The sequence below is a fragment of the Chelonoidis abingdonii genome, chromosome 13 (genome assembly GCF_003597395.2).
Source record: "Chelonoidis abingdonii isolate Lonesome George chromosome 13, CheloAbing_2.0, whole genome shotgun sequence".
In the NCBI taxonomy this organism is placed as follows: Eukaryota; Metazoa; Chordata; order Testudines; family Testudinidae; genus Chelonoidis; species Chelonoidis abingdonii.
In genome coordinates this window covers 13,306,013-13,330,779 of record NC_133781.1, presented here as the reverse complement: position 1 = coordinate 13,330,779, position 24,767 = coordinate 13,306,013, and the positions used below count along the sequence as shown (strand labels likewise).

Genomic DNA, 24,767 nt, shown 5'->3' with positions numbered 1-24,767 from the left:
GTCTTCAGTTCACATGTTCACCTCGCATTATGTGATTGTGTCTCAGACCAGGGAGGATGCCAGGTTTGGCAGGGCTGTTCTCCGTCCCGAGAGTTTGTGAACTCCTTCCCATCTCCAACTGATATAGCTTGGAATCGCGTATTGTGGAATACACATAAGCAATCACCCGAAGAAGAAAAGACAGTTACCTTTCCTGTAACTGGTGTTCTTCAAGATGTGTTGCTCATGTCTATTCCACATCCCACCCTCCTTCCCCTCTTCGGAGTTGTCTCACAAGAAGGAACTGATGATGGGGGGGAGCGGGCAGTACCCCTTATACTGTGCCATGGAGGTGCCACTTCAGGGGTCACTAGGGCGCTCCCCTATGGGTACTTCTGGGGAAAAACTTCCAGCACTGGTGCACGTGGCAAGCACGCACACCTATTGTGGAATAAACATGAGCATCACATCTCGAAGAACACCAGTTACGGAAAAGGTAACTGTCTTTTTTTCACATGGCTACTTTTCTAACCATAGACAAGCTTAAAAAAATTCCCTTCTAAAGCCCCTTTTAATTACAAAAATGCAAGGGTACTGGTGGCCCAGGTTCTTAAATACATACAAACTCAGGAGAGGAGGAGAAGACAGGAAGGTATCCAAATCATTGGAGAAGAATCTAAAAGCAGAAATTTGGGAGTTCTTGATTTACCCCTGGAAACTGTAGAGATGTAGCCAAGCAGTTTGACAGGTGATTTATTGCAGGAAATTGACACTGAGCTCATAGACAATTGATCATAGACTTAAGTCAAGAGAATTTGAACCCAAACCCTGATTTTAAAGCTAACCTTAGTCAAATGTTGCCTATTGGGTGAGTATCCTTCCCCTGATTTAAAAAAAAAAAAAAAGATGTTTCCAGGACAGAGAGTTAATCTTTTTTCCTGGCATGTGAACATCTACTTTACTTATATAATGCAGTTTCATGCAAGTAAACAGTGAATAGCGATGGTTTTTTACATCCTGGTATTTTATGTGACTCTAAGATATGGCTACATATTGGTGAGAAGATAATTTTTCATGTTTCCAGATACCTGCTTAATACAAGAGTTTTAGAATAATAACAATATTAAAATGAATACGATTTTCTTCCAAATCCCTAGTTCAGCATGGAGATCAAATCTGATGAATATTTTTCAGGCTTTTATAGTGCTATAGCTGTTTTGGGTCCAGGATACTTGAGAGAGCGGAGGTGAACTTATACATTTTTATTGGACCAACATCTTTTGATGGAAAGTACACGCTTTCAGGATACACGGAGCTTTTATTGACCTGAAGGCATAAGCTTTCAAGCTTGAAAGCTTGTATCTTCCACCAGCAGAAGTTAGTCCAGTGAAAACATGTTACCTGATCTGCTTCATCTCTCAAATATTTTTTTGGATAGAATTGCAAGATGACAGAGAAAACTCTTGTCTTACCAGTCCTTATTATTCACAGTTGAGAATACCTATGTTTATTATGAAAGTATCATTATTATTAATAGGGAATGAAGAGTACATGCTGCTTTTTTTTTTTTAATATGCTGTTAATGTTATTACGTTGGTCATCACTATTTTATTGGCTGAAAAATGAAGCTCTACTGTGAATTTTATGAGAAAAGTTGCCATTTATTTCTCAAGCAATGTCTGTGCTAGAATTGTTTGCTGCACTTGTCACAGAGATCAGTCGTCTAAAGGTATGGAAGTTGATGTGTACAGTACTGCTCCCCATCACCATTCTAAACTGAAACTATGTAACTATGTTGAGGGACTGTCAGACAAAAGCTGTGCTGCATATTTGGTTTCCATGATTTTAAATAGTTTATGCCCCTTAGCATTTCTTAGATGTTATTTCTGAGTTCATTTTATATTTGAGGAAAAATAGTTGTTACATATGAATTTGGAAATAATATGGACTATAGAATAGAGAAAAATGATTCCTGTATCATACACTTCTAGGTACAGCTAGAAAACTCTAAAATGAATTGAGAATATGGTACACAGAAGTCAGTAATAATTTCTTAGATTTTAATCAGTATAATCTGTTAGGATAGAATTTATATAATCAATATAATTCATAAGGTTGTCTTAAGAAAACATGACAATTGTAAGGATACACTGATTTAAAGATACTCCTACAGGATAATGTACAAGAGGTTTAATCAAAATAAAAAAGTTGATTTCAACAATTGTTATGGGGAATAGTATAAAGAATAATTATAAGTAGGATTAATATAAAGAATTCAGTTCTGTTTTCTTATCCATTATCCTATCTCTGGACACAGTTATATTAGAGTAAACATTTTAGAGAAATATTATATCAAATAGAAGTTTTATTAAAGCTTACAATTTTATTTCAGGAAGCTGCAGTCTCTGCACTTGCTGCATTGTGTAATGAATATTACATCAATGAACAGAGAGAAGCCAGTCCAGCTCTTCAGGGTAATGATTCATATGTATTGTCTCTGTTTTCATTAACAAATGTCTTTTAATTATTCACGTTGCTTGTACAGGTAGAAGAGATTCATAGGAGGCAAAATAGGTTGTTTAAAAAGCACCACATTGGATTAGCAAATTCTGAAGGCCCAGCCCAGTTCTGTACCATTTTAAAGTACACTTAATTGGATGTACATATTTATATAATTAATATACACCATCCCTATGTTCCATATGGAAAAATGCCTTGGAGGGATGAAAGAAAAAGATTGCATGTGTATAGGACGATGTTGTTTATGTCTTGGGTATTTCCTTTTTGAATTGCTGCTTTCAGTATACATGCTCATCATTTGTGTGCACTCCTGAAAATACCCTTTCTTCTATTTAATTCCATGTAATTTGAACATTTTACATTTAATAACCAAACCAAGGCGGTTAGAAATACCAATAATTTACTGTTCACGGAGAGATACATAGATACCCAAGAACTAGTTTACATCTCTCTCTCTCTCAATCTCTCTCTCCTTTTTTTTGGTCATAATCTTTCTACAAAGAAATGATGGAATGTGACTATTTGTGATTCAAGGGACTTTAGAAGGGGTCAGAAGAGCAATGAAAGTGATTAAGGGCTCTGAAAAATTCCTACATGAAGAGAGATTGAAAAGAGTGGAAATCTTTATTTTAGAAAGGAGGTGAATACAGGGGAACATAAGTGTACAAAATAATGACTTGGAACAGAGAAGGCAGATAGTTTTTGTTCTCTCTGTTGCAGACTACAAGAATAAGGGAACATTCTGTGAAATTGAAAGATGGCAAATTTAAAACTAATAAAAAGAAACACTTTTTCACATAACATTTAATTAGACTTTGGAACTCATTACCACAAGATGTTGAAGCCAAAAACGTAGTAAGATTCAAAGAAGGAATGGCGACTTGCAAGTTTAACAAGGTTAACCAGAGTTGGTATAGTTAATGCTTAATTTGTTTAATATAAAACCTTACCCTTTTTAGGGTTTAAACCAATCACTTATTATTAGGGGTTTGGGTGAGACATTCATTGCGAAGGGCAAAGTATCCCATAGCTGCCTAATGTGAGTTTTCTTGCACTATCCTCTGAAGCATCTGGTGTTGACCATCATCAAAGACAGATTATTGAACTAGATAGATCACTGGTCTTATCCAGTATGGCAATTCTTACATTCTTGTATTTAAATAAGATAGTGAAATTGCATACATTTTGCACAGGAATTATGTGAATATTTCCCCATATTTCTTTTCTTTGTCATTCCTATATAACATACGTAATACCATAGTTCATTATTTGTTTCCATTCCAGTAGTCCCCAGAATGTGCTGTACTGCCCACCTGTACAGGGAGATGCAGTCTTTTCCCCAAAGAGCATACAATCTAAGTGGACATACAAGCAGCATATAAAGAGGAGAGAGGCACTTAAGAAATGTACAGTTATTAAATATACTTTGGGGCTTTTATTTTTGTTAAACAAATGCATGTCAAATATACTTTGTTGCCCCTCAAACAATTCATTATTAGTTGACTGGTTTTTTATGGGGTCTTTTGGGCAATGTTGAAGGAGAGGAATTGGTAGTCAAAGAGGGCTCAGAAATTGATAGATTAAAGAAGGAGTAATGTTTACTGATGACAGTGTAGAGTGTTTTGATCATTTTGGAAAGTGGGAAGTTTGAATGTTGAAGGTCAAAAAAAGGAGAACGAATAGGCCAGACTGGATATAAACATTGTTGAAGTCTTGGTAGATGAGGGTAGGGGACTGTGTGGGGAAGAAGATAGAAAGATGTCAAAATCAGAAAGGAGAGTGTGGACATGGTAAAGTAAGAGGGCAGCAGATGACTTAGGCCTAGTCTACTCTGAAAAGTTATATTGACATAGTTGCATTGGTCAGGGATGTGAAAAAAACACACTCCAACCAACATAGCTATGCTGACATAGCTGCATCTACATTGGGGTTGAGTCAACGGAAGAGTGCTTCCATAGATGTAGGTAATGTCGTTCGGGGAAGAGGTGCTCCTACACTGGCTGTGTGTACACTAACACTTAACAGTATAACTCTCCTGCTGACATAGCTACTGCCGCTCATTATGGTCTAATTATGCCGACAGGAGAGCTACATAGGAGATCTTACATCGGCGCAGCTGCATCAGAATACCTGTAGTCTACCAAGGTTTTCTGGGCATCCACATACATGGTGATAAAAATTGCACCAAGAATGTAAACAATTAAAAAAAAATAAATGTCAGTATGCCTAGCTTTGTATAGTTCTGTGGAAATTATCGTTTTCTCTATACTACTCATAAGATGTACATACTATGTATCTGTAATCTATTTTTAGGAACTTCTCCAGAATTCCTGAAGAAGTTATGCAGGCAGAGACTATATCACACAGTGTATCCACTGAGCAGCATGGGTACCATGCTAATAGATATTTCTGTTAGTTACCATGATAATAGATATTCCTAAATCCAAGCAGCAATGGAGGGGTTAAGCAATTGGGATTTTGATGTATTGCGCCAGTGTTACATGACTGCGTGGTAGCTAAATAATACCATAAATTTTGCGTGGTAGCTAAATAATACCATAAACTTTAGTGGATCAAAATCTGAATTTTTTCACAGCAAGGAAGTCCTAATTAGCCTGCAATGTTGTTATCACATCACTTCTTTCATTTCTTTTTATTTTTTACTTTCTTTCCTCTGCACTCTCACTTCTCATCTGCTGTATCTCTCTTCTTTCTTCTGTGTTTTTATTTTCACTCTGTTTTCCTTGTATGCCTGCAGCTCACTTCTGAGGTTTTTCTCTTCTGATCTCCTCTCAGTAGCTGCAGGTCCTGTTTAATGAAGATTGTAGAAACTTCATGGGCTGTGCTGTTTTACCAAGCACACATCCATAGGGGGCATGTAATGTCACATTGTTGGAGGTAGAGTAATTACTACTGCTTAGCAGTTATCAGTAAATAGCTGCTAGTTTGCTTTCTGTCACTTCTGAATTTTCTGTCATTTGGCTAAGACTGTCCATTTGAAATGAACATCAATCATAGCAATGCTACTGCAACCCCATTGTCTGAGATGTTGTCACTGAGTGCCTACGCAAGCATGGTATCTGCATATGGCCCCAGGGCTCCCTCTTATGGGCCTGTGGTTAGGAAGGTTTTAAAATAATAAATATGTCTATATGAAAATGTGTTAGCTCTTGAATTGGTAGCTAGTTTCCTGTTTCCTGATGAGATACAGTAGTTAAGACCTGCTAACTGTACGGGGATTTAAAAAAAAACAAACAGAATGGAGTATGAGTTGTGATTAAATGCATTGTCTTATGGCAAATTATCTTTCTTCTGGCAAATACTGCCTAATCATTTAACCCTTAGATGACAGGTAGCAACTTCACTATTTCGATCTTCATAACCATTCTGATTTCTGTAAAAGCAGCAGAGAATCCTGTGGCACCTTATAGACTAACAGACGTTTTGGAGCGTGAGCTTTCGTGGGTGAATACCCACTTCGTCAGACGCAGGTAGTGGAAATTTCCAGGGGCAGGTATATATATGCTAGCAAGCAAGCTAGAGATAACGAGGTTAGTTCAATCAGGGAGGGTGAGGCCCTGTTCTAGCAGTAGAGGTGTGAAAACCAAGGGAGGAGAAACTGGTTCTGTAATGGGCAAGCCATTCACAGTCTTTGTTTAGTCCAGAGCTGATGGTGTCAAATTTGCAGATGAACTGAAGCTCAGCAGTTTCTCTTTGAAGTCTGGTCCTGAAGTTTTTTTGCTGCAGGATGGCCACCTTAAGGTCTGCTATAGTGTGGCCAGGGAGGTTGAAGTGCTCTCCTACAGGTTTTTGTATATTGCCATTCCTGATATCTGATTTGTGTCCATTTATCCTTTTCCGTAGTGACTGTCCAGTTTGGCCGATGTACATAGCAGAGGGGCATTGCTGGCATATGATGGCGTATATTACATTGGTGGACGTGCAGGTGAATGAACCGGTGATGGTATGGCTGATCTGGTTAGGTCCTGTGATGGTGTCGCTGGTGTAGATATGTGGGCAGAGTTGGCATCGAGGTTTGTTGCATGGATTGGTTCCTGAGCTAGAGTTACTATGGTACGGTGTGCAGTTGCTGGTGAGAATACGTTTCAAGTTGGCAGGTTGTCTGTGGGCAAGGATTGGCCTGCCACCCAAGACCTGTGAAAGTGTGGGATCATTGTCCAGGATGGGTTGTAGATCCCTGATGATGCGTTGGAGGGGTTTTAGCTGGGGGCTGTATGTGATGGCCAGTGGAGTCCTGTTGGTTTCTTTCTTGGGTTTGTCTTGCAGTAGGAGGCTTCTGGGTACACGTCTGGCTCTGTTGATCTGTTTCCTAATTTCCTCGTGCGGGTATTGTAGTTTTGAGAATGCTTGGTGGAGATTTTGTAGGTGTTGGTCTCTGTCTGAGGGGTTAGAGCAGATGCGGTTGTACCTCAGTGCTTGGCTGTAGACAATGGATCGTGTGATGTGCCCGGGATGGAAGCTGGAGGCATGAAGGTAGGCGTAGCGGTCGGTAGGTTTTCGATATAGAGTGGTGTTAATGTGACCATCGCTTATTTGCACCGTGGTGTCTAGAAAGTGGACCTCCCGTGTAGATTGGTCCAGGCTGAGGTTGATGGTGGGGTGGAAGTTGTTGAAATCGTGGTGGAATTTTTCTAGAGTCTCCTTCCCATGGGTCCAGATGATGAAGATGTCATCAATGTAGCGTAGGTAGAGAAGGGGCGTGAGTGGACGAGAGCTGAGGAAGCGTTGTTCCAGGTCAGCCATAAAAATATTGGCGTATTGTGGGGCCATGCGGGTGCCCATAGCAGTGCCACTGATCTGGAGATATATATTGTCATCAAACTTGAAATAGTTGTGTGTGAGTATAAAGGCACAGAGCTCAGCAGCCAGTTGTGCTGTGGCATCATCAGGGATACTGTTCCTGACAGCTTGTATTCCATCTGTGTGTGGGATGTTTGTGTAGAGAGCCTCTACATCCATGGTGGCTAGGATGGTGTTTTCTGGGAGGTGACCAATGCATTGTAGTTTCCTCAGGAAATCAGTGGTGTCACGGAGATAGCTGGGAGTGCTGGTGGCATAGGGTCTGAGTAGAGAGTCCACATATCCAGACAGTCCTTCAGTGAGAGTGCCAATGCCCGGGATGATGGGGCGTCCAGGATTTCCGGGTTTGTGGATCTTGGGTAGTAGATAGAATAACCCTGGTCGGGGTTCTAAGGGTATTACCATGATCAGAGCAGCACTGACAGAATCATGGAGAGGATTCAAAGAAGAGACATGAAAATGAATAAAAGGTTAGAAAACTTGCCTTATAATGATAGGCTCAAGAAGCTCTATCTGTTTAGCTTAACAAAGAAAAGATTAAGGGGTGACCTGATGACAGTTTATAAGTACCAACATGGGAAACAAATATTTGATAATGGCCTCTTCAGTCTACCAGAGACAGGTATAATACAATCCAGCAGCTGGAAGTTGAAGCTAGATAAATTTAAACTGGAAATTAGGTGTAAATTTTTAAAAGTAAGAGTAATTAACCATTGGAACAACTTACCAAGGGTTGTGGTGGATTCCCCATCACTGGCAATTGGTAAATCAAGATTAGATGTTTTTCTAAAATATATGTTCTAGGAATTATTTTAGGGAAGACCTCTGTCCTGTGTTGTACAGAAAGTCAGATTGGATGATCACAGTGATCCCTTCTGGTCTTGGAATCTATGGTACTGAAGCTGTGTTGGATATAAGAGAATGTGTCCCTATGTGCCTGCATTGAGTGTCCTGCTTTATTATGAGTTCTGTTTAAGCCCTTGGTTTTGGATTAAAAAAACAAAATACGCAGCAACGTTAATATTACATAAACTTAACCTGTGTCACTCGCTGGAAAGAGCAGGGTTAAAAATCAGTCTAAACTGACTTTGTTACATGAATAGTATTCAGAGAACTATAACTGACAACTCTTAAAATTTTTGTTAAATCAATACTTTTTCTGACATAACAGAATATCTTCCATTTTAGGGTTATTGAATTTAACAGAATCTTCATCCAGTCTCCCTGGTCTTCTACTAGTAGCCTAGCTAATGTAATGATGCAGTAGCTGGGTTCCACTTTGCAATTATATTTTTCTAGGTGAACTGTTGCAGCAATATATTTCAGAACTTCAGAACACAGAGGAAATGATTCGTTGTGGGTTTTCGCTAGCCCTGGGGGCCCTTCCAAGATTTCTGTTAAAAGGCAAGCTTCAGCAGGTGAGAGAGAGTGTGGTCCTTACCCCCCTCCCCCCCCAAAAAAGGAGGGGGAGGAGTCATCAGATAGTTTGAGTGAAGTCTGAATGCTTAATCAAATAAATGATAGAGGATCATTGCCATGGGTGAAGGGGTTAGTTTATAATACAGTAACCCAGTCAATTGTAATGACTTTGGCTTAACGTATATTCAGATAATTAAAATTGAGACCTTTCTCCACACTCTTAGTATAGAAGCCAAAGACTGACTGGGCATGGAGAATGAGCTATCTCTTTGCTAAAGCCCTTTGTTTTCATTTTTTTAACAATTGTCCCTGGAAAATTCCTGGCTTTAAAACAAAAACAAAAAAACTCCATTGTTCTTCAAGTGCTTGCTCACGTCCATTCCATGTTAGGTGTGTGTGCTCGCCACATGCACCAGTGCTGGAAGTTTTTCCCTCAGCAATATCTGTGGGGGACTGGCTCTGGTATAAGGGGTGCTGTCTCCACCCACCCTCAGTTCCTGCTTATCGCCAGTGATGGTGCTGGAATGTCTGCTGCTTTGTCTAGCATTGATTCCTTCTCTGTTCTTGCAAACTTTGAAATCCTGTAAAATAGTTATACATATTAGTTTTCTTAGTTACCCTTAGTAGTAGTTCTCGAATGCTCTGCTAGTCCCGAACAGCACCCCGCTGGGGGTCTGGGCATGCCCCGGTCCTCAGGCTTTAAGCCCTGTGATCACTGCAAACAGCCTATGCCCCTCAGCAATCCCCATACCCAGCTGCCTCAGGTGCTTAGGCAAAAGTCACATAAGTGACAGGTCCTTCAAATCTAGGATGAAGGAGGAGTGCTGCTAATGGAATCGGTCCTTCAAATCTAAGGACAGGTCCTTTAAATCTAAGAGTGCTGCTAATGAAATCGGTACGCACTCAGGCACTGGAGCAGCAGTCTGACTCTACACCGAGCACTGTCGCCTCTGCGCGCAGTGCTTCCCCAGTGCCAGTCGTGAGCCGGCACTGATCTCTATCCGTGGCTCTGGGGAAGAAGCTGAAAAAAACTTTAAGGGGATGCTCTCCTTCCTCCTTCAAGGGAAAGGAAAGGGCAAGGGGCAAGCTGAGACCTGTGTCTGGCAGTTTAAAATGCCCCTCTGGAAGTTGGGCCCCAGCTCAATTCGAATGGTGCAGCCTATCTCATGCCTTCCCTGCGATTCTAGGTAGCGATGCAGGTCCTAGCCAGCTTCAGGTGCCATCAATGCCCGAAGCCCTTCAATTAGCTCAAGAGGTCCTGACACTCCTGGTGCCACCCTCACCGGTTCCTATGCTATCCTGATCTAAGGGAAAACCTGCACTGGGACCTATGCGTGTGTCCCTGCCTCAGTGGTACCATTCCCCATTGAGAAGGACGTCCCACCAGCGTTTGCCCGCCCACAGCTGTCACGTCTCTGACGGGAGAGGCAAGCTCAGCTGAGCCCTCTTTGGTCCCTGCACCAGGGGCACTGATGGAGGGACTCGAGGCATACCTCATCAGTAGATTGGCACAGACCATCTGAGGCACGTGCAACCTGGCAAGAACTCCGGGACTGGCCCCAACCATCTTCAAGGGCCCAGTACCGATCAGGTACCAGAGACCACTGATTGTCGGGTATCTGCCGAATGCTGTCGGTCTCCAAGAGCCCAACCAAGACAGTCTCGCTTGGACACGTCACGGGATGCAGCAACTGGCGCTGGTCAGAGAAGAGCCACCGCTCAGCCCTATCCTGGTTGCTCTGCTGGTAGCTCTGGCTTGGAGTGAGGTTCCCTGACTGTGGGACAAGCCCCGGTACTGACGCTGCCAACTACATCAGCAGCACTGAAATCTGTCCCATGACCCCAAGCACAGTGGCCAACACTATGGTACTCATGGAACCCTTGGGGGTTCACCCAGCCTTCCTAGGCTACCCATTTGGTGTTGGGAGCCTTGGAGAGGCCAGCGGCCTCGGTATCCCGTCCCCTGTGCTGCTGGAAAATTCGGGATGTAAGATCGTGCAGGTCCAGGAGAACCTATGGGAGCAAGCTTCTGGACCACCAATGGACGTGGAGGTTCCCGTGGCACTGGCATTTGTCCCTGTTGTCGCCAGGCGAGGCTATCACAGGGCCCCCTCACCCAGTTCCTCAGGATGATGACAAGGTGCACCAGGAATTTTTGAAGAGGGTCGTTTTTAACCTGGGGCTTAAGGCAGAGGAATTGGAAGAGCCCTTGGACTCTGTTTGATGTTCTCTGCTCCTTGGCTCCTGCCAGAGTGGCTCTACCCCTTCATGAAGGGGTTTCTAAGATCACTAATGCCCTGTGGCAGACCCCCTCTTCCCTGGCCCCTATCTCTAAAAGGGCCAAATGCAAGTACTTTGTGTCAACCAAAGGGCATGAGTACTTATACTCCCACCCATCCCCCAATTCCCCTATGGTCAAGGTGGTTAACCACAAGGAGAGATAGGCACAACCCAGGGCCACCCCCAAAAATAAAGGCTTGAGGCTGGATCTTTTCGGTTGATTTGTCTTCCAGCCTTCAGCTGAGAGTGGCCAACTACCAAATCCGCCTTGGCTGATACGACATTAGTATGTGGCAAGCCACTGCCAGGTTCAAAGGGTTGCTCTCCAAGGCTTCCAAGAACGAGTTCTGAGCTATCTTCAATGAGGGCATGACTGCGGCCAAGGTGGCTCTCCAGGTAGCGTAAGATGCGGCGGACACTGCTGCCTGCACCATGGCTTCCACTATCTTCATGCGGTGAGCCTCTTGGCTGCTCCTCTCAGGGTTGTCCACCAAGGCTCAGCAGTCAATGCAGGACCTGTCCTTCAATGACCGGGCCTTATTTGTGGAGCAAACAGACAGAAAATAGCATGGCCTCAAGGCTTCCCGCAGCACCCTAAAAACCCTGGGTCTCTACCTCCCAGTCTCTGCACGTAAGTGGTTCAAATCACACCAGCTGCAGGGCCAGGGGAGTCAGCCTTGGTAGACCCTGCCTCATAAACGAGCCAAAGGCTACAAGCGCTGCCCGAGCCACCCGCCGCAACCCTCTGTCCTGTTGGGCTCGACCTGTAATAAGCAGGGGCCAAATGGTCGTTTTGAGGGTGCGACTGAGGGCAACCTACCAGACTATTCCCTGGATCCATCCTTCCCTGTGTTCTCCAACCACCTTTCCCTCTTCCTCCCTGCCTGGCTATAATCTCGGATTGCTTGGTCCTCAGCACAGTGGAATGGGGTTATACCCTCCAGTTCCTTTCTACCCCCCCTTCCCACCTGCCTTCCCCATCCCTCTTCAGGGACCCCTCTCACGAGACTCTCCTCATGCAGGAGGTAAAGCGGTTACTACTGCTGGGTGTGGTGGAAGAAGTTCCTCTCAAGTACAGGAACAAGGGGTTCTATTCACGGTACTTTTTAATCCCAAAGGCTAAGGGCGGGGTACGGTCCATCCTGGACCATAGACCTCAACAATACCTAAAGAAGTTAAAGTTCTGCATGGTTTCCCTGGCTTCTATTATTCCTTCCCTGGATCCGGGAGACTGGTATGCAGCCTTCGACTTGAAGGACGCATACTTCCACATAGTGATCTTTCAAGAACACAGACGCTTCCTCTGGTTTATGGTGGGACCCCACCACTACCTGTTTACGGTCCTCCCATTCAGCCTGCAGACAGCACTGAGAGTGTTTACCTAGTGCATGTCGGTGGTGGCGGCTTACCTCAGATGCCGGGGTATTCAGATCCACCCCGTACATCAACGACTGGCTCGTCAAGGGCAACTCCAGGTCTCAAATCCAAAGGGATGTTGCAGTGCTTCAGGCCACGTGCCGCTCTCTGGGCCTACTGGTAAATGACGAAAAGTCAATGTTTGTGTCGCTGCAGAGGATAGAGTTCATTGGAGCAGTCCTCGACGCAACCTACGCCAGGGTGTTCCAGCTGCTGGAAAGGTTCCACCTGTTGCTGAACCTCATCATGGAAGTCTCTGTGTTTCCTCTGACTACAGCTAGGGTCTGTCTGTACCTCCAGAGTAATATGGCAGCGTGCACTTACATGATCCGCCATGCCAGACTCTATGGCCCCTTCAACAGTGGCTGGGGACACTCTATTTCCAGTCCAGAGACCCCATGGACAAGGTTGTTACCATTCCCCAGGCGATACTTACCTCACTGCAATGGTGGACCGACTGCAGGACAATTCTGGAGGGGGTTCTGTTCGACAACCCCCCTCACCTGATCCAGTTGGTGTCAGACAACTCGGACCTCAGCTGAGGTCCGCATCTCAGTGACCTCTTGACACAGGTGATGTGGTCCCTGAAGGAGGTGAAGTTGCACATAAACATCAAAGAGCTCCGAACAGGCTGGCTGGCGTGCGGTGTCTTCCTGCCCCACCTGTCAGTCAAGGTGGTATGAGTACTGATGGACAATGCAGCCTCGATGTTCTACATCAACAGACAAGGGGGAGCACACTTGTCGACTCTGTCAAGAGACACTTTGTCTATAGGACTTGTGCATCAGCAACAAGATCTACTTGGAAGTTTGTCACCATCCCGATGTCAAGAATACGCTGGCAAACCAGCTCAGCAGAGACTTCTCCTCTCACTACCAGTAGTCTCTCCATCCAGGGGTAGCCTGCATGATCTTCCAAAGGTGGGGAACTCCCTGAGTGGACCTGTTTGCTGCCAGACAGAACAGGAAATGCCAAAGGTGGTCTCTACCTTCCATATGAACCAGGACATCTTCCTCCCGGAGTTCTGTCCCAAACTGTACAAGACCAGTGAGGAGAGGCATCTTCACGTCTTGGATGTCCGGAGGGCTTTGGCTTTCTACTGAGAATGTACCAAGCCTTTCCGAAAATCAGCTCAGCCCTTCATTGCTACAGCCGATAGGATGAAAGATCACTCAGTGTCCTCGCAAAGGATTTCTAATTGGATTAACTCATGCATAAGGACCTGTTACGACCTGGCAGGGGTTCCACCACCGCTGATGGTCAGAGCCCACTTGAGGGTGCAGCTGTCTTCAGCAGCCTTCCTAGCACACGTCCCTATACAGGACATCTGTAGGGCCGCAACATGGTCCTCTGTTCACATGTTTTACCAAGCAGCACATCTTGAAGAGCACCAGTTACGGAAAAGGTAACTGTCTTTTCAGTTTTACTGATTTCTCTCTCCTCTCCTCCTCCCCACCCTTCTGATTTTTGGATGTGCTGGAACTCCCTGGACTCAGCGTCTTGCTCTGGAAGGAGAGACGGTGGCTTGTTCCCCACTTGCAGGGTCCCCTCTAAATGGCACAGTACACCTGTGCAGAGTAGGGTAGCTACTGGTTGATGACTGCTGTTCTGCAGTTGGGGGAGAGAGATGGGCAGGGAACTGGGTCCTGGCAGCCAAGACTATCTGACCACTGCAGTGACAGGCCTTCAGGAAGTGGAAGGCTTCCTCAGCTACTACATCATGGTGAGTACTGGGCATCCCTTACCCCCGCCCATAGATCCCAGTGAATGCTGGGCACACCTCAGCCTGTTGCATCCTTTCCCTCCCAATCTGCTGCACTCCATCAGTACTTTTCTCTGTGACTAGCCCCTGTGAGTAGCTTCACCTTCAGCTCAGCCCGGGGGATGTGTCACAACCCAGAGAGGATCTATGTGACTTGGATCTGCAGGAGCAATGTTGGGTGTCAGTGGCAGGATTACTTCCTGTTCATTTGTCCCTTTCTCTGTCATGGCTCCCAACCTCCTGCTCTTCCTCTGCCCATTTTCCCCTGCTCTCTCCTTGCGCCCACTCCTGCATCCCAACTCTGTCACAGATTAGATGATGACTTGGGGATAGGGGTTCTGTTCAAGTAATATTTTTTGTCACCAACAGTAAATGGTTTTAAAAAGACACTGTTTTGTAATGGGGATTAGATATAATGGTTTCACAAACCCTTATTCTTCTCTACTTGATGTTTTTTCCTCTCCCGTCCTATCATCCCACAATATTAACTCCAATATTTACCTGGAAAACTGAAGTTAATCTTTTGCACTGATTTTCATGCAAATTTTAATTTTTGTAATAAACACTGATAAATTTCTGGAAATTTAAAAAAAAAATGGAAATGAAGCGCTTTACCCTTTGCCCAAAGAAGTTGTTGTCTGTCCACGTGGGAGGTAAAGTGTATTGAGGGGGCAGCATGTAGAAGCTTGCATTGCCGATTACTTGTGCAGCACTTGTTATATGGTTAACTTAATTCTCCAGTGTTTTGAAATCTAGTGTCCATCATGAGCATGTCGTAAGTATGTGTTTGTCTTTTTTCAGGTTTTAGAAGGTTTGAAAAAAGTTATCTGCATTTCCCACAAAGATGTGAGCTTTGCAGAATCAAGAAGAGATGGCCTGAAAGCAACTGCAAAGTATGTTTTGTCAGCTTTATTTTTATCTGATTTTAAATCACTATATGTAAGATTTTCAGTGTTCATGTCATTTTCTATTCTAACCTGGCGATGTTGGGTTAAACTCACTCCTAGATGGGTGATTATACATTATTGACGGGGTCGTATGGATCCCCACTATTTGTCTCACTTAAATCCATCCTTGATGCCACACGTCATCCTTTTCTTCAGACTGAGGAGCACTGCATGGAACTACTTTTGGAAGTTGTCAGCATTGTTTCTTAATCAGCCAAATGCATGTCTATTGTATGTTGGGAACTTCTCCCTTATGATGAACTGGAAGTTAGCTCAGTGGTATGAACCTGGGTTACTAGAAACCAGAATTAATTTGAGTTTCTTCATTTTACTTTCAATAACATATGAAGCCCCAAATAATACAAATATCCTGCATTTTCTTTCTTTCAAGGGATATTTTCAAGGTTGATGAGTCCAAAATGTTACCAGTTATAAAAGTATCATTCACATATATTATATGTTCTTAACCTGTTGGTGTGATTCAGATAACTCTATTGCATCTTTCCTCGGCATAAATTAGGTGTGCAATGCATGTAAAAACCAAGTTAGCTATTAATATCAAATACATGGCCCTGGATTTCTTTGTGATCATGTGTACAGACATGACATTGGTCCTCTGCTCTACCTGTTTGGTCCATTATAGTAAATAGTCAGGATGATGAGATGTAAAATAATCCTGCTTCTTTTTGCATTTATCCTACAAATAAAAAACAATCTGTTAGGCCAGATTTACACTACAAACTTACATTGGTGTAACTATGTCACTCAGGGGTGTGAAAAATCCACACCCCTGAAAGCTGCAGTTATACCAGCCTAACCCCCAGTGTAGACAGCACTTTGTCGGCGGGAGAGCTTCTCCCATCAACATAGCTACAGCCTCTTGCAGAGGTGGATTAAGTATGCCAACTGGAGAAGCTTTCCCTTCGGTGTAGTAGCATCTTCACTAAAGCACTACATCAGCACAGTTGCACCACTGCAGCACTATATGTGTAGACAAGTCCTTAGTTTGTTTAGACCTACAAGCCTTGATGCCATGTCACTTTAAGTCCTCCAAATATATTGTTTATGTAACTATTTCAGTGTTGAATCAGAAATGATAAAATCAGAATGCAACAGCCACACACAGAGGATCATGCTGGATGCTGTCTTTGTCCTTCTGTGATGGGTATTTTTAGACATTTTCTGAATGTATATGGCAAGGAAGTTTGTATGCCCAAAATACTAGAGTGTAAACAAAACAAAACTTGGCAGGATTTTGTCCTTTTTCTTTAGAATTTCTTTTGTATTTCTCTGTTACAGAGTTTGTCAGACAGTTGGTGTGAAGAGAAACGGACCACAGGATGAATTTGTCTGCAAAGATAATGTTGTTCAGATCTATACGATGTTACTTAGTGGTATGAGTGACTATACCACAGACAGCCGAGGAGATGTTGGAGCATGGTAAGGGATCATATATTTTGAGACAAAGAAATGAAATTTCTTTCTATTGGTACTTGTTACCACTGATGTGGTCTACTTTGTCTGTAATTAGGAGCCATTGAGTTTTCCAAAAGCTACGAAGGGAAAAATTGGATAGCCAGACATATGGAGATTCAAGTAAGGCTAGAAATAAATATTGTGTAGAAAATGAGGGCAGTAATTATTTCTCCTTTGCCTCAGAAAAAAACTAACCTCACACTGGGCCCTTCTCTGGCTTATACCATCCTGTTTCCAGGTGATGAAATAAAGCATCAGGGTAAATGAGAGTCACTTGTGAGGGTGTTATCATCAGATGCAGGAACAATTAAAGTCATGACATCTATCCAGTGTTCACTTTCTGCTTATAGTTACTTTAAAATATCATATATGCTCTTAGGGTACATCTGATTGGCAGACAGCAATCGATCGATCAGGGATCGATTTATCGCGTGTAGTGTAGACGCGATAAATCGATCCCCAATTGCTCTCCCGTCGACTGCTGAACTCCAGCAGTGCAAGAGGCGGAAGCAAAGTCGACGGGGGAGCCACGGCCGTCGATTCCGTGCCGCGAGGATGTGAAGCAAAGAATTTTAATTTGATCTAAGATATGTCGACTTCAGCTACGCTATTCTCATGGCTGAAGTTGCGTTATCTTAGATCGATCCCCCCCGCCCCAGTGTAGACCAGGCCTTAGTCATGCCTCTGACTAAAAGAGTAAGCTGAATAGGAACTCTTCCTATCACAGCTTCATATGTGGCCGACTGACCAGCAGATGGAGCCATTGTATAATTCGTTAGGTGCCCCTATTTCATTACTGAGTTTAAAACACCCATTTAAAAAAAATTAAATAGTATATTTCTTAAAGGTATAGTAGTCTTTGGCTACACTGACTTTAGGGTTTCAATGGCTTCAGCTTTTGCGTCTAAAAATAATAACTTTAAATGTATACTAATCAAAGTTTTGTGTTGATTGTGTGCTTTAGTCTTCAAATCCTAATATGTGCAGAGTAACAACATGATGAGAAATTATTCGATACATATATTTACATTAGAGAAAAGAGAAGATTCTGTGCTATTCCCTCAGTGACATGGGACAGAAAGTCTGTTTTTTAAATTGACAAAAGCCAAAGATATTGTAAGAAGCTTTCTCCTTAATTGAACTTGAACTTAGACACTAAATTACATAGAATTTGGGATATGAAATCACTCACTGGTTGGAGATCCCTGTGCTCGAGTGCAATGGGCAATAAAAAGGGGAGGGACGGCATGTTGTTCTCCTTCATATTGTGAAATCCAGAAAAGTATTGGTGGAAAAAACATAAAATGTGAACCTTAAGGAATAGATACCCAATAAAGAAACAAGCAAGTCATTTTGCTAGGCCTAAGTGTGCATGACCCAAAATAATAATAATTCTTCAGGAATTAAACAGCTATCCTCTGAATTGGGGAAAAAATAGTATCAACCAGTGCAAATTTATATGACTGCTTCTGCTTGCAGGCGGACATGTCCCTTTAGCTTAGTTTCTTTGAATATGTGTCAGGATGGATTCCACTGTAAGTGTGCATGTTCCTCATGAGTAAGGCTGCGAGTCTGTCATGTAGGTCGTGGAAGTCGCACATTCCGTGACTTTTCATGACCTCCGTGACTTCCGCAGCTGTAGTGGCCAGCTGCTGGGGTGGTCCCTGGGGCCAGCCGCACCAGCCGCTGCTGGGGTGGGCCCAGAGGTGGCCCTGGGGACCGTCGCAGCAGCAGTGGTCCTGGGACTGCCCCAGAGTCGGCCAGAGAAGTGGTTTCAGCTGCGTCCGAAGGCACTTAACTCCCACTGCCAGAGTAGGGGCATCCTGGGGGCTCCGCAGTGGCACCCTAGGAGCAGCTAAGATTTAGTCAGTGGTATTTATAGTACAAGTCATGGATGGATCACGGGCAGTGAATTTTGGTTTGTTGTCCTTGACTTTTACTAAAAATACCCATGACTAAATCTTAGCCTTTCTTATGGGAAGGGGTAAATGACACTTCCCTATTCACTTCATTCATGATTTTATTGACCTCTATCAAATCGTCTCTTAGTTGCCTCTTTTCCAAGCTGAACGGTCCCAGTCTTTTTATTCTCTCCTATATGGAAGCTGTCCCATACCCCAATCATTTTTGTTGCCCTTCACTGTTCCTTTTCCAACTCGTACATCTTTTTGATGGAGTGACCAGAATTGTATGCAGTATTCAAAGTGGGGGCATATTATGGATTTATATAGTGGCTATATGGTATTTTCTGTCTTATTATCTATCCCTTTCCTAATCATTCCTAACATACTGTTGACTGTCACTGCTCATTGAGTGGATGTTTTCAGAGGACTACCCACAATGACTCCAAGATCTTTCTTGAATGGTAACAGATAATTTAGACCCCTCATTTTGTGTGTATAGTTGGAATTATGTTTTCCAATGTGCATTACTTTATCAACGTTTATCAACATTGAGTTTCATCTGTCATTTTGTTGCCCTGTCACCCAGCTTTGTACTTAACTATCTTGAGTAATGTGTATCACCTGCAAACTTTGCCGTTTCCTGTTTACCCTCTTTTCCAGTTTATTTATGAATATGTTGAATAGTGCAGATCATTGCAGGACCTCTCTCCATTCTGAAAATATTCCTACCCTTTGTTTCCTGTCTTTTAAGTAGTTACTGATCCATGAGAGGACCTTCCCTCTTATCCCCTGACTGCTTAGTTTGCTTACAAGCCTTTGGGGAAAGACATTGTCCAAGGCTTCCTGAAAGTTCAAATGCACTATATCCACTGGATCACCCATGTCCACGTTTGTTGATCCCTCTCAAAGAGTTCTAATAGATTGGTGAAGCATGAGTTCTCTTTACAAAAGCAATGTTGATTCTTCCCTAACAAATTGTGTTCATTTATGTGTCCGATTATTTTAGGCCTGGTTTACACTGGGGGGCAGTCAATCTAAGTTATGCAACTTCAGCTACGTGAATAACGTAGTTGAAATTGCTGTACTTAGATCGATTTACTGTGATGTCTTCACTGCGGTGAGTTGACTGCTGACACTTCCCCGTCGACTTCGCCTGTGCCTCTCATGGTGGTGGAGTACAGGAGTTGATGGGAGAGCCCTCAGGGATCAATTTATTGCGTCTCGGCTAGACTTGATAAATTGACCCTCGTTGGATAGATTGCTGCCCGCCAATCTGGCAGGTAGTGTAGATCTACCCATAGTTTCAGCCAGTTTACCTGCTACTGAAGTTAGGCTTAATGGTCAGTAACTGCTAAGATCACTGCTGGAGCCTTTTTAAAATTTTGGCATTATTTAGCTATCCTCCAGTCATCCGGTACAGAGGCTGATTTGGCTCTCTGTGAGCTAAGATCAAGCATAGTGTCTGTTCTTCAGTTTCATATTTGAGTGCTTTCAGAAACCTTGCGTGAATAACATCTGGTCCTGGTGACTTGTTAGTGTTAAATTTATCAATTTGTTTCAAATCCTCTGCTGTTGAAACCTCGAGCTGGGACAGTTCCTCAGATTTGTCACCTAAAAAGAATGGCCAATTGTGGGAACCTTCCTCACGTCCTCTGCAGTGAAGACCAATGCAAATAATTCATTTAGCTTCTCCAGAATGGCCTTGTCTTCCTTGAGTGCTCCTTTAGCACCTCGGTCGTCCAGCGGCCCCACTGGTAGTTTGGCAGACTTCTTGCTTCTGATGGACTTAAAATAAAATTTGCTATTAGTTTTTGCCTTTTGCTAGCTGCTCTTCAAATTCTTTTTTTTGTCCTGCCTAATTGTACTTTTACACGTGACTTGCCAGAGTTTATGCATCTTTCTATTTTCCTCTGTGGGATTTGACTTCCAATTTTTAAAGGATGCTTTTTTTGCCTGTAACTGCCTCTTTTACTCTACTGTTTAGTCATAGTGGCATTTTATTGATCCTCTTACTGTAATTTTTTATTTGGAGTATACATTTATTTTGAGCATCTACTATAGTGTTTATAAATCGTTTCTGTGCAGCTTTGCAGGCATTTCACTTTTGTGACTGTTCCTTTTAATTTCTGTTTAACTAGTTTCTTCACTTTTTGTGTAGTTTCCCTTTTTGAAGTTAAGTGCTACTGTAGTGGGTTTCTTTGGTATTCCCCTCCCCTCCCCCCCCCCAAGAATGTAACTTTAATTACATTATGATCACTATTACTGAGAGGTTCAGCTATACTCGTCTCTTGGATCAAATCCTGTGTGCCATATAGGACTAAATCAAGAATTGTCTCTTCTCTTGTGGGTTCCAGGACTAGGTGCTCCAAGAAGCAGTCATTTATGGTGTCTACACATTTTATCACTGCATCCTTTCCTGAGGTGACATGTTCCCAGTCAATTTGGGGATAGCTGAAATCCCCCCTTATTACTGGTTTTTCTGTTTTTGTAGCCTTTCTAATCTCCCAGAGCATTTCACAATCATGTCACCGACTTGGTCAGGTGATCGATAGTATATTCCTGGTGCTAAACTTTTATTATTCATGCATGGAATTTTATAGAGATTCTATGGTACAATTTGATTCATTTAAGATTTTTACTATGCTTTCTTTCAAATACAGAGCCACTACCCTACCAACAAGTTGAGCTAAAATAATACAAAATGCTGCAATTCAGCCTGTTCCTTTTTTTTTTTTAAACGTGGGTCAGCTATAAAACAGGACATTATAGTTCTGAAATGCTTTTTTTCTTTTGCATTTTTGCATTTTATATACCTTCTGAAAAACAAAAAAGAACTTCAAAGGTTGTTTGAAAGCCTTACTTCTGACTGAGTGGGCGAGTGGCTCCCCCAAGACTGGTCCTTGGATTTCTGCAACAGCACCGATGATTGAGTTATTGAAGACTGACGTCTGTGATGTGGTTGGCTTCTGCTGATCTTTAGCCCAGCAGTGCCAGCCAGTTTCTGAATTCAGTACTCATGTTGTTCAGTATTGTGTAAACATTTGCTAGCTGCAATTTTAAAAGAGGGGAGAAGAAAACTTCTGTTGCTTTTCTGTCATAAAAGCTTATTTCCTTTCTGTTTAAGTAACAAAGTTTTTATTAATAGGTTTCTTTGTGGTGTTAGTAAAGTTTTATACATGTCTGAAATAGTGTGATACATTTATGGAAGAGTCTTCTGGCTTATATTGAATTGGAGGTATTTTTTAATAAGGTTAATGCTGTATGCAGCGACTTGTATTTTCACTGTGGGTCTTTCTACTACACATAGAATTATTTTGGCTTATATGGATTCTTTATTATACTTTCAAATTTTGCATATCTAAATCAAGATTGCTAATGTAATTGTCTGCTGGAGTTCAGGTATACATGTCAGTTCTTAAGCCATCTCTTCAGCTATTGCATCAAGGGACCACTACTGTCTACCTAAATATAACTAAAACAACCGAATTCTGTAGACAGGTAAGTGCTCAGCACTATCCTCAGAGGTCTGACAAGCTGTCTACAAAATTCTGTTTCTTTGTTGTTATTCAGATTTGAAATTTAGTGTCATTCTGGTTCTGAGCTTGTTTTGGGGATCACCTTCTATTATCCCCACCTTTAAAAGGTTTTGGGGAAAGCTAACCTGCACTTCTAGCTGGGGAGCTGGGTCAGCTGGAGTAGGTTGTTATGAAATGTTGTAAGTTGCTCACTCCTGTTATGGACTGTTCATGATACTTCCACAGTATTCTGTTCCAAGTTAGGATATTTCTCTGTATGTTGGCAATTTTCAGTTTATTCATTTATGGATACATTCCATATACACAGAGTCTTGTGGCATCTTATAGACTAACAGATGTTTTGGAGCATGAGCTTTCGTGGGCGAATACCAACTTCGTCAGATGCATGTAGTGGAAATTTCCAGGGACAGGGGCTGCTTTTACAGATCCAGACTAACACGGCTACCCTTCTGATAAATATACACAAAGTTAACTCACTCTAAATCTCCCTGTTCATTTAGTGGATTTGGGTGGCAAGACCCTATATACAGTATGTTGAAGAAGCACCCAAATAAAGCAGCAAGAGATGATTACAGGACCTGAGTGGCTCCAGGGGGAATGTTGTGACTGTTAAATCTGAGCCCCACCCAGGTACCGAGAGTTCTAATCCAACCCTGTGCAGAAATCTGAAATAAAAAAGGAGGCTTGTTGCTCCAATCTGGTGTTTCATTTGCAAATTCTACAGCTGCAAAAACATGGAGTATGTAGAATGCATGTTAAGCATACTTTTAAAAAATATACCAAAATGATGTAAATTTGTATTGGCAATGATTAGGAGTGAGGAGAAAGTAGTTTAAACATTTCAAACTATCTTTTTGCTCATCCATACTTTGCAACCTACAGTACTATGCTATCTAAATAAACATTAGTCTGTCTCCCCGTACTTTTTCAAGCAGGCAAGAATCTGTTGTGATTTAATAAAAATCAAATTCATCCTTAAGAACCTTAAATGTATTAGGTTGAACCCAAAGGCAGATGCCTTAAGCTAAATATGTAATTGCCATCATGAATGGTAGCACAGCTTATAACTAACTACATAATCTAGATATGGAGAATGACAATCACATTTTATTTGTAAGATTATATATTATTATGATAGTGCTTTTCATCCCAGCAGATCACTGTACAGTTTAAAACAAGAACAAACTCTCTCTCTCTTTTCCTCCTTCCCCTGCCATATACAAGCAGTGTACAGGGATCATATAATTTGCTGCTGAGATCTAGCCTTCTCTGGGATGAATCTGCAGCAATTATTTAATAGTGTCCAATAATACTACACCTCTGTTTAGGTCAAGAAGTGAAGAATAAGTCATGTAGCCTAAACTACAAGCAGAATTTTAGACAGAATATTTCCTTGAGAGCCATGATAATATGGAGTCAGTATGCTTCATTGTTAATTGACAGATCTAATTCTACAAGATGCTCTGTCACAATGCTTAGTAATCTCCTTCTTGTTGAAATTCAGTTTTGTTTCCTTGTGTTTGTCAATACATGTTCTGAGGTGAGAGTGCCCAGTTCTCCTATTTCCTGTATTCACCTTCCAAACTGTTGTGAAAGCTTGCCACTGCAGGCACAGTATGTGCGCCTTATGAGGATGGAAAGGAGGGGAAAGAAAATAACTTGTGATCATCTAAAAAAAAAATAAAAAATTAAAGGGCAAGTAGACATTTGTAAGGCTGTCCTATATATGGTAAGGACTGTAAATATTTTAGTTGTGATATTGGTGTGTCATAGTTAGAAAACTAAGCTTGCCTACCAGTGACTGATAACCTGCATTTGATAGCTTTTCCTTGTGGCTGGTGCTCATTTTACTATAGTGACCATCCCTGGATCTTTTGAGTAATAACAGGTCTACACACTCCCATCCACCTTCCTGGAAAAAGTGGTGATGCAATTTTGAATCTTTTGAGCAGAAAAGGAACTGACATACAGTAGAACCTCAGAATTACGGACACCTCGAGAATGGAGGTTGTTCGTAACTCTGAACAAGATGTTATGGTTCTTTCAAAAGTTTGCAACTGAACACTGAGTTAATATAGCTTTGAAACTTTACTATTAAGAAGAAAAATGCGGCTTTCCCATTTTTTTTAGTAGTTTACGTTTAACACAGTACTGTACTGTATTTGCCTTTTTTTTTTTTTTTTCTCCTGTCTCTCCTGCTGTCTAATTGTGTACTTCTGGTTCGAAATGAGGTATGTGGTTGACTGGTCAGTTCCTAACTCTGGTGTTATAACTCTGGTTCTGCTGTATGCTGGTGGTTATTACACTTTCTCACAGAGGTGAAATGTAGCACCTCCTGAGGGTATGGCATGAATAGCTGCCTTTAGAACTCTCTCCACTTCCTGCCACTTAGGTGAGGAGAGCGTGATCTCAGAAATATGCATTTGCTAATGTTTCTTTTCTGAAGGTTTAAGAGTAAATAATTTTCTCATACACAATCCTCCCTTTGTCAGCATCTACCATTCAGCTGTTGATATGCTAGCCTTATGGCAAAAGTATTTATGACATGCCTCCTAATGTGCTGAAATTTTCAGAAGCCATTTTAAGTACATTCAATAGTAAATGCAGCTGCACAGACATTTTAATAGGAATTTTACCAAACATTGCAATTTTAATTCAATGCCATAAGTTTAGGACATAGGTTTTCACACCCAGAATGGAACACCTC

The 24,767-nt window shown here is 42.3% G+C and overlaps 1 protein-coding gene across 11 annotated transcripts in view; it reads left to right on the top strand.

Annotated features, from left to right (window-relative positions):
• The window catches only part of TBCD (tubulin folding cofactor D), a 254,321-nt gene that overhangs the window by 176,608 nt on the left and 52,946 nt on the right, over nt 1-24,767 (top strand). For all 11 annotated transcript variants that reach the window (XM_075071755.1, XM_075071752.1, XM_032792732.2 and 8 more), the window contains 4 exons: nt 2,372-2,453; nt 8,620-8,738; nt 14,999-15,090; nt 16,444-16,584. In XM_075071755.1, coding sequence (XP_074927856.1) covers nt 2,372-2,453; nt 8,620-8,738; nt 14,999-15,090; nt 16,444-16,584 — 434 coding nt within the window. The remainder of the gene's footprint in view (nt 1-2,371; nt 2,454-8,619; nt 8,739-14,998; nt 15,091-16,443; nt 16,585-24,767) is intronic.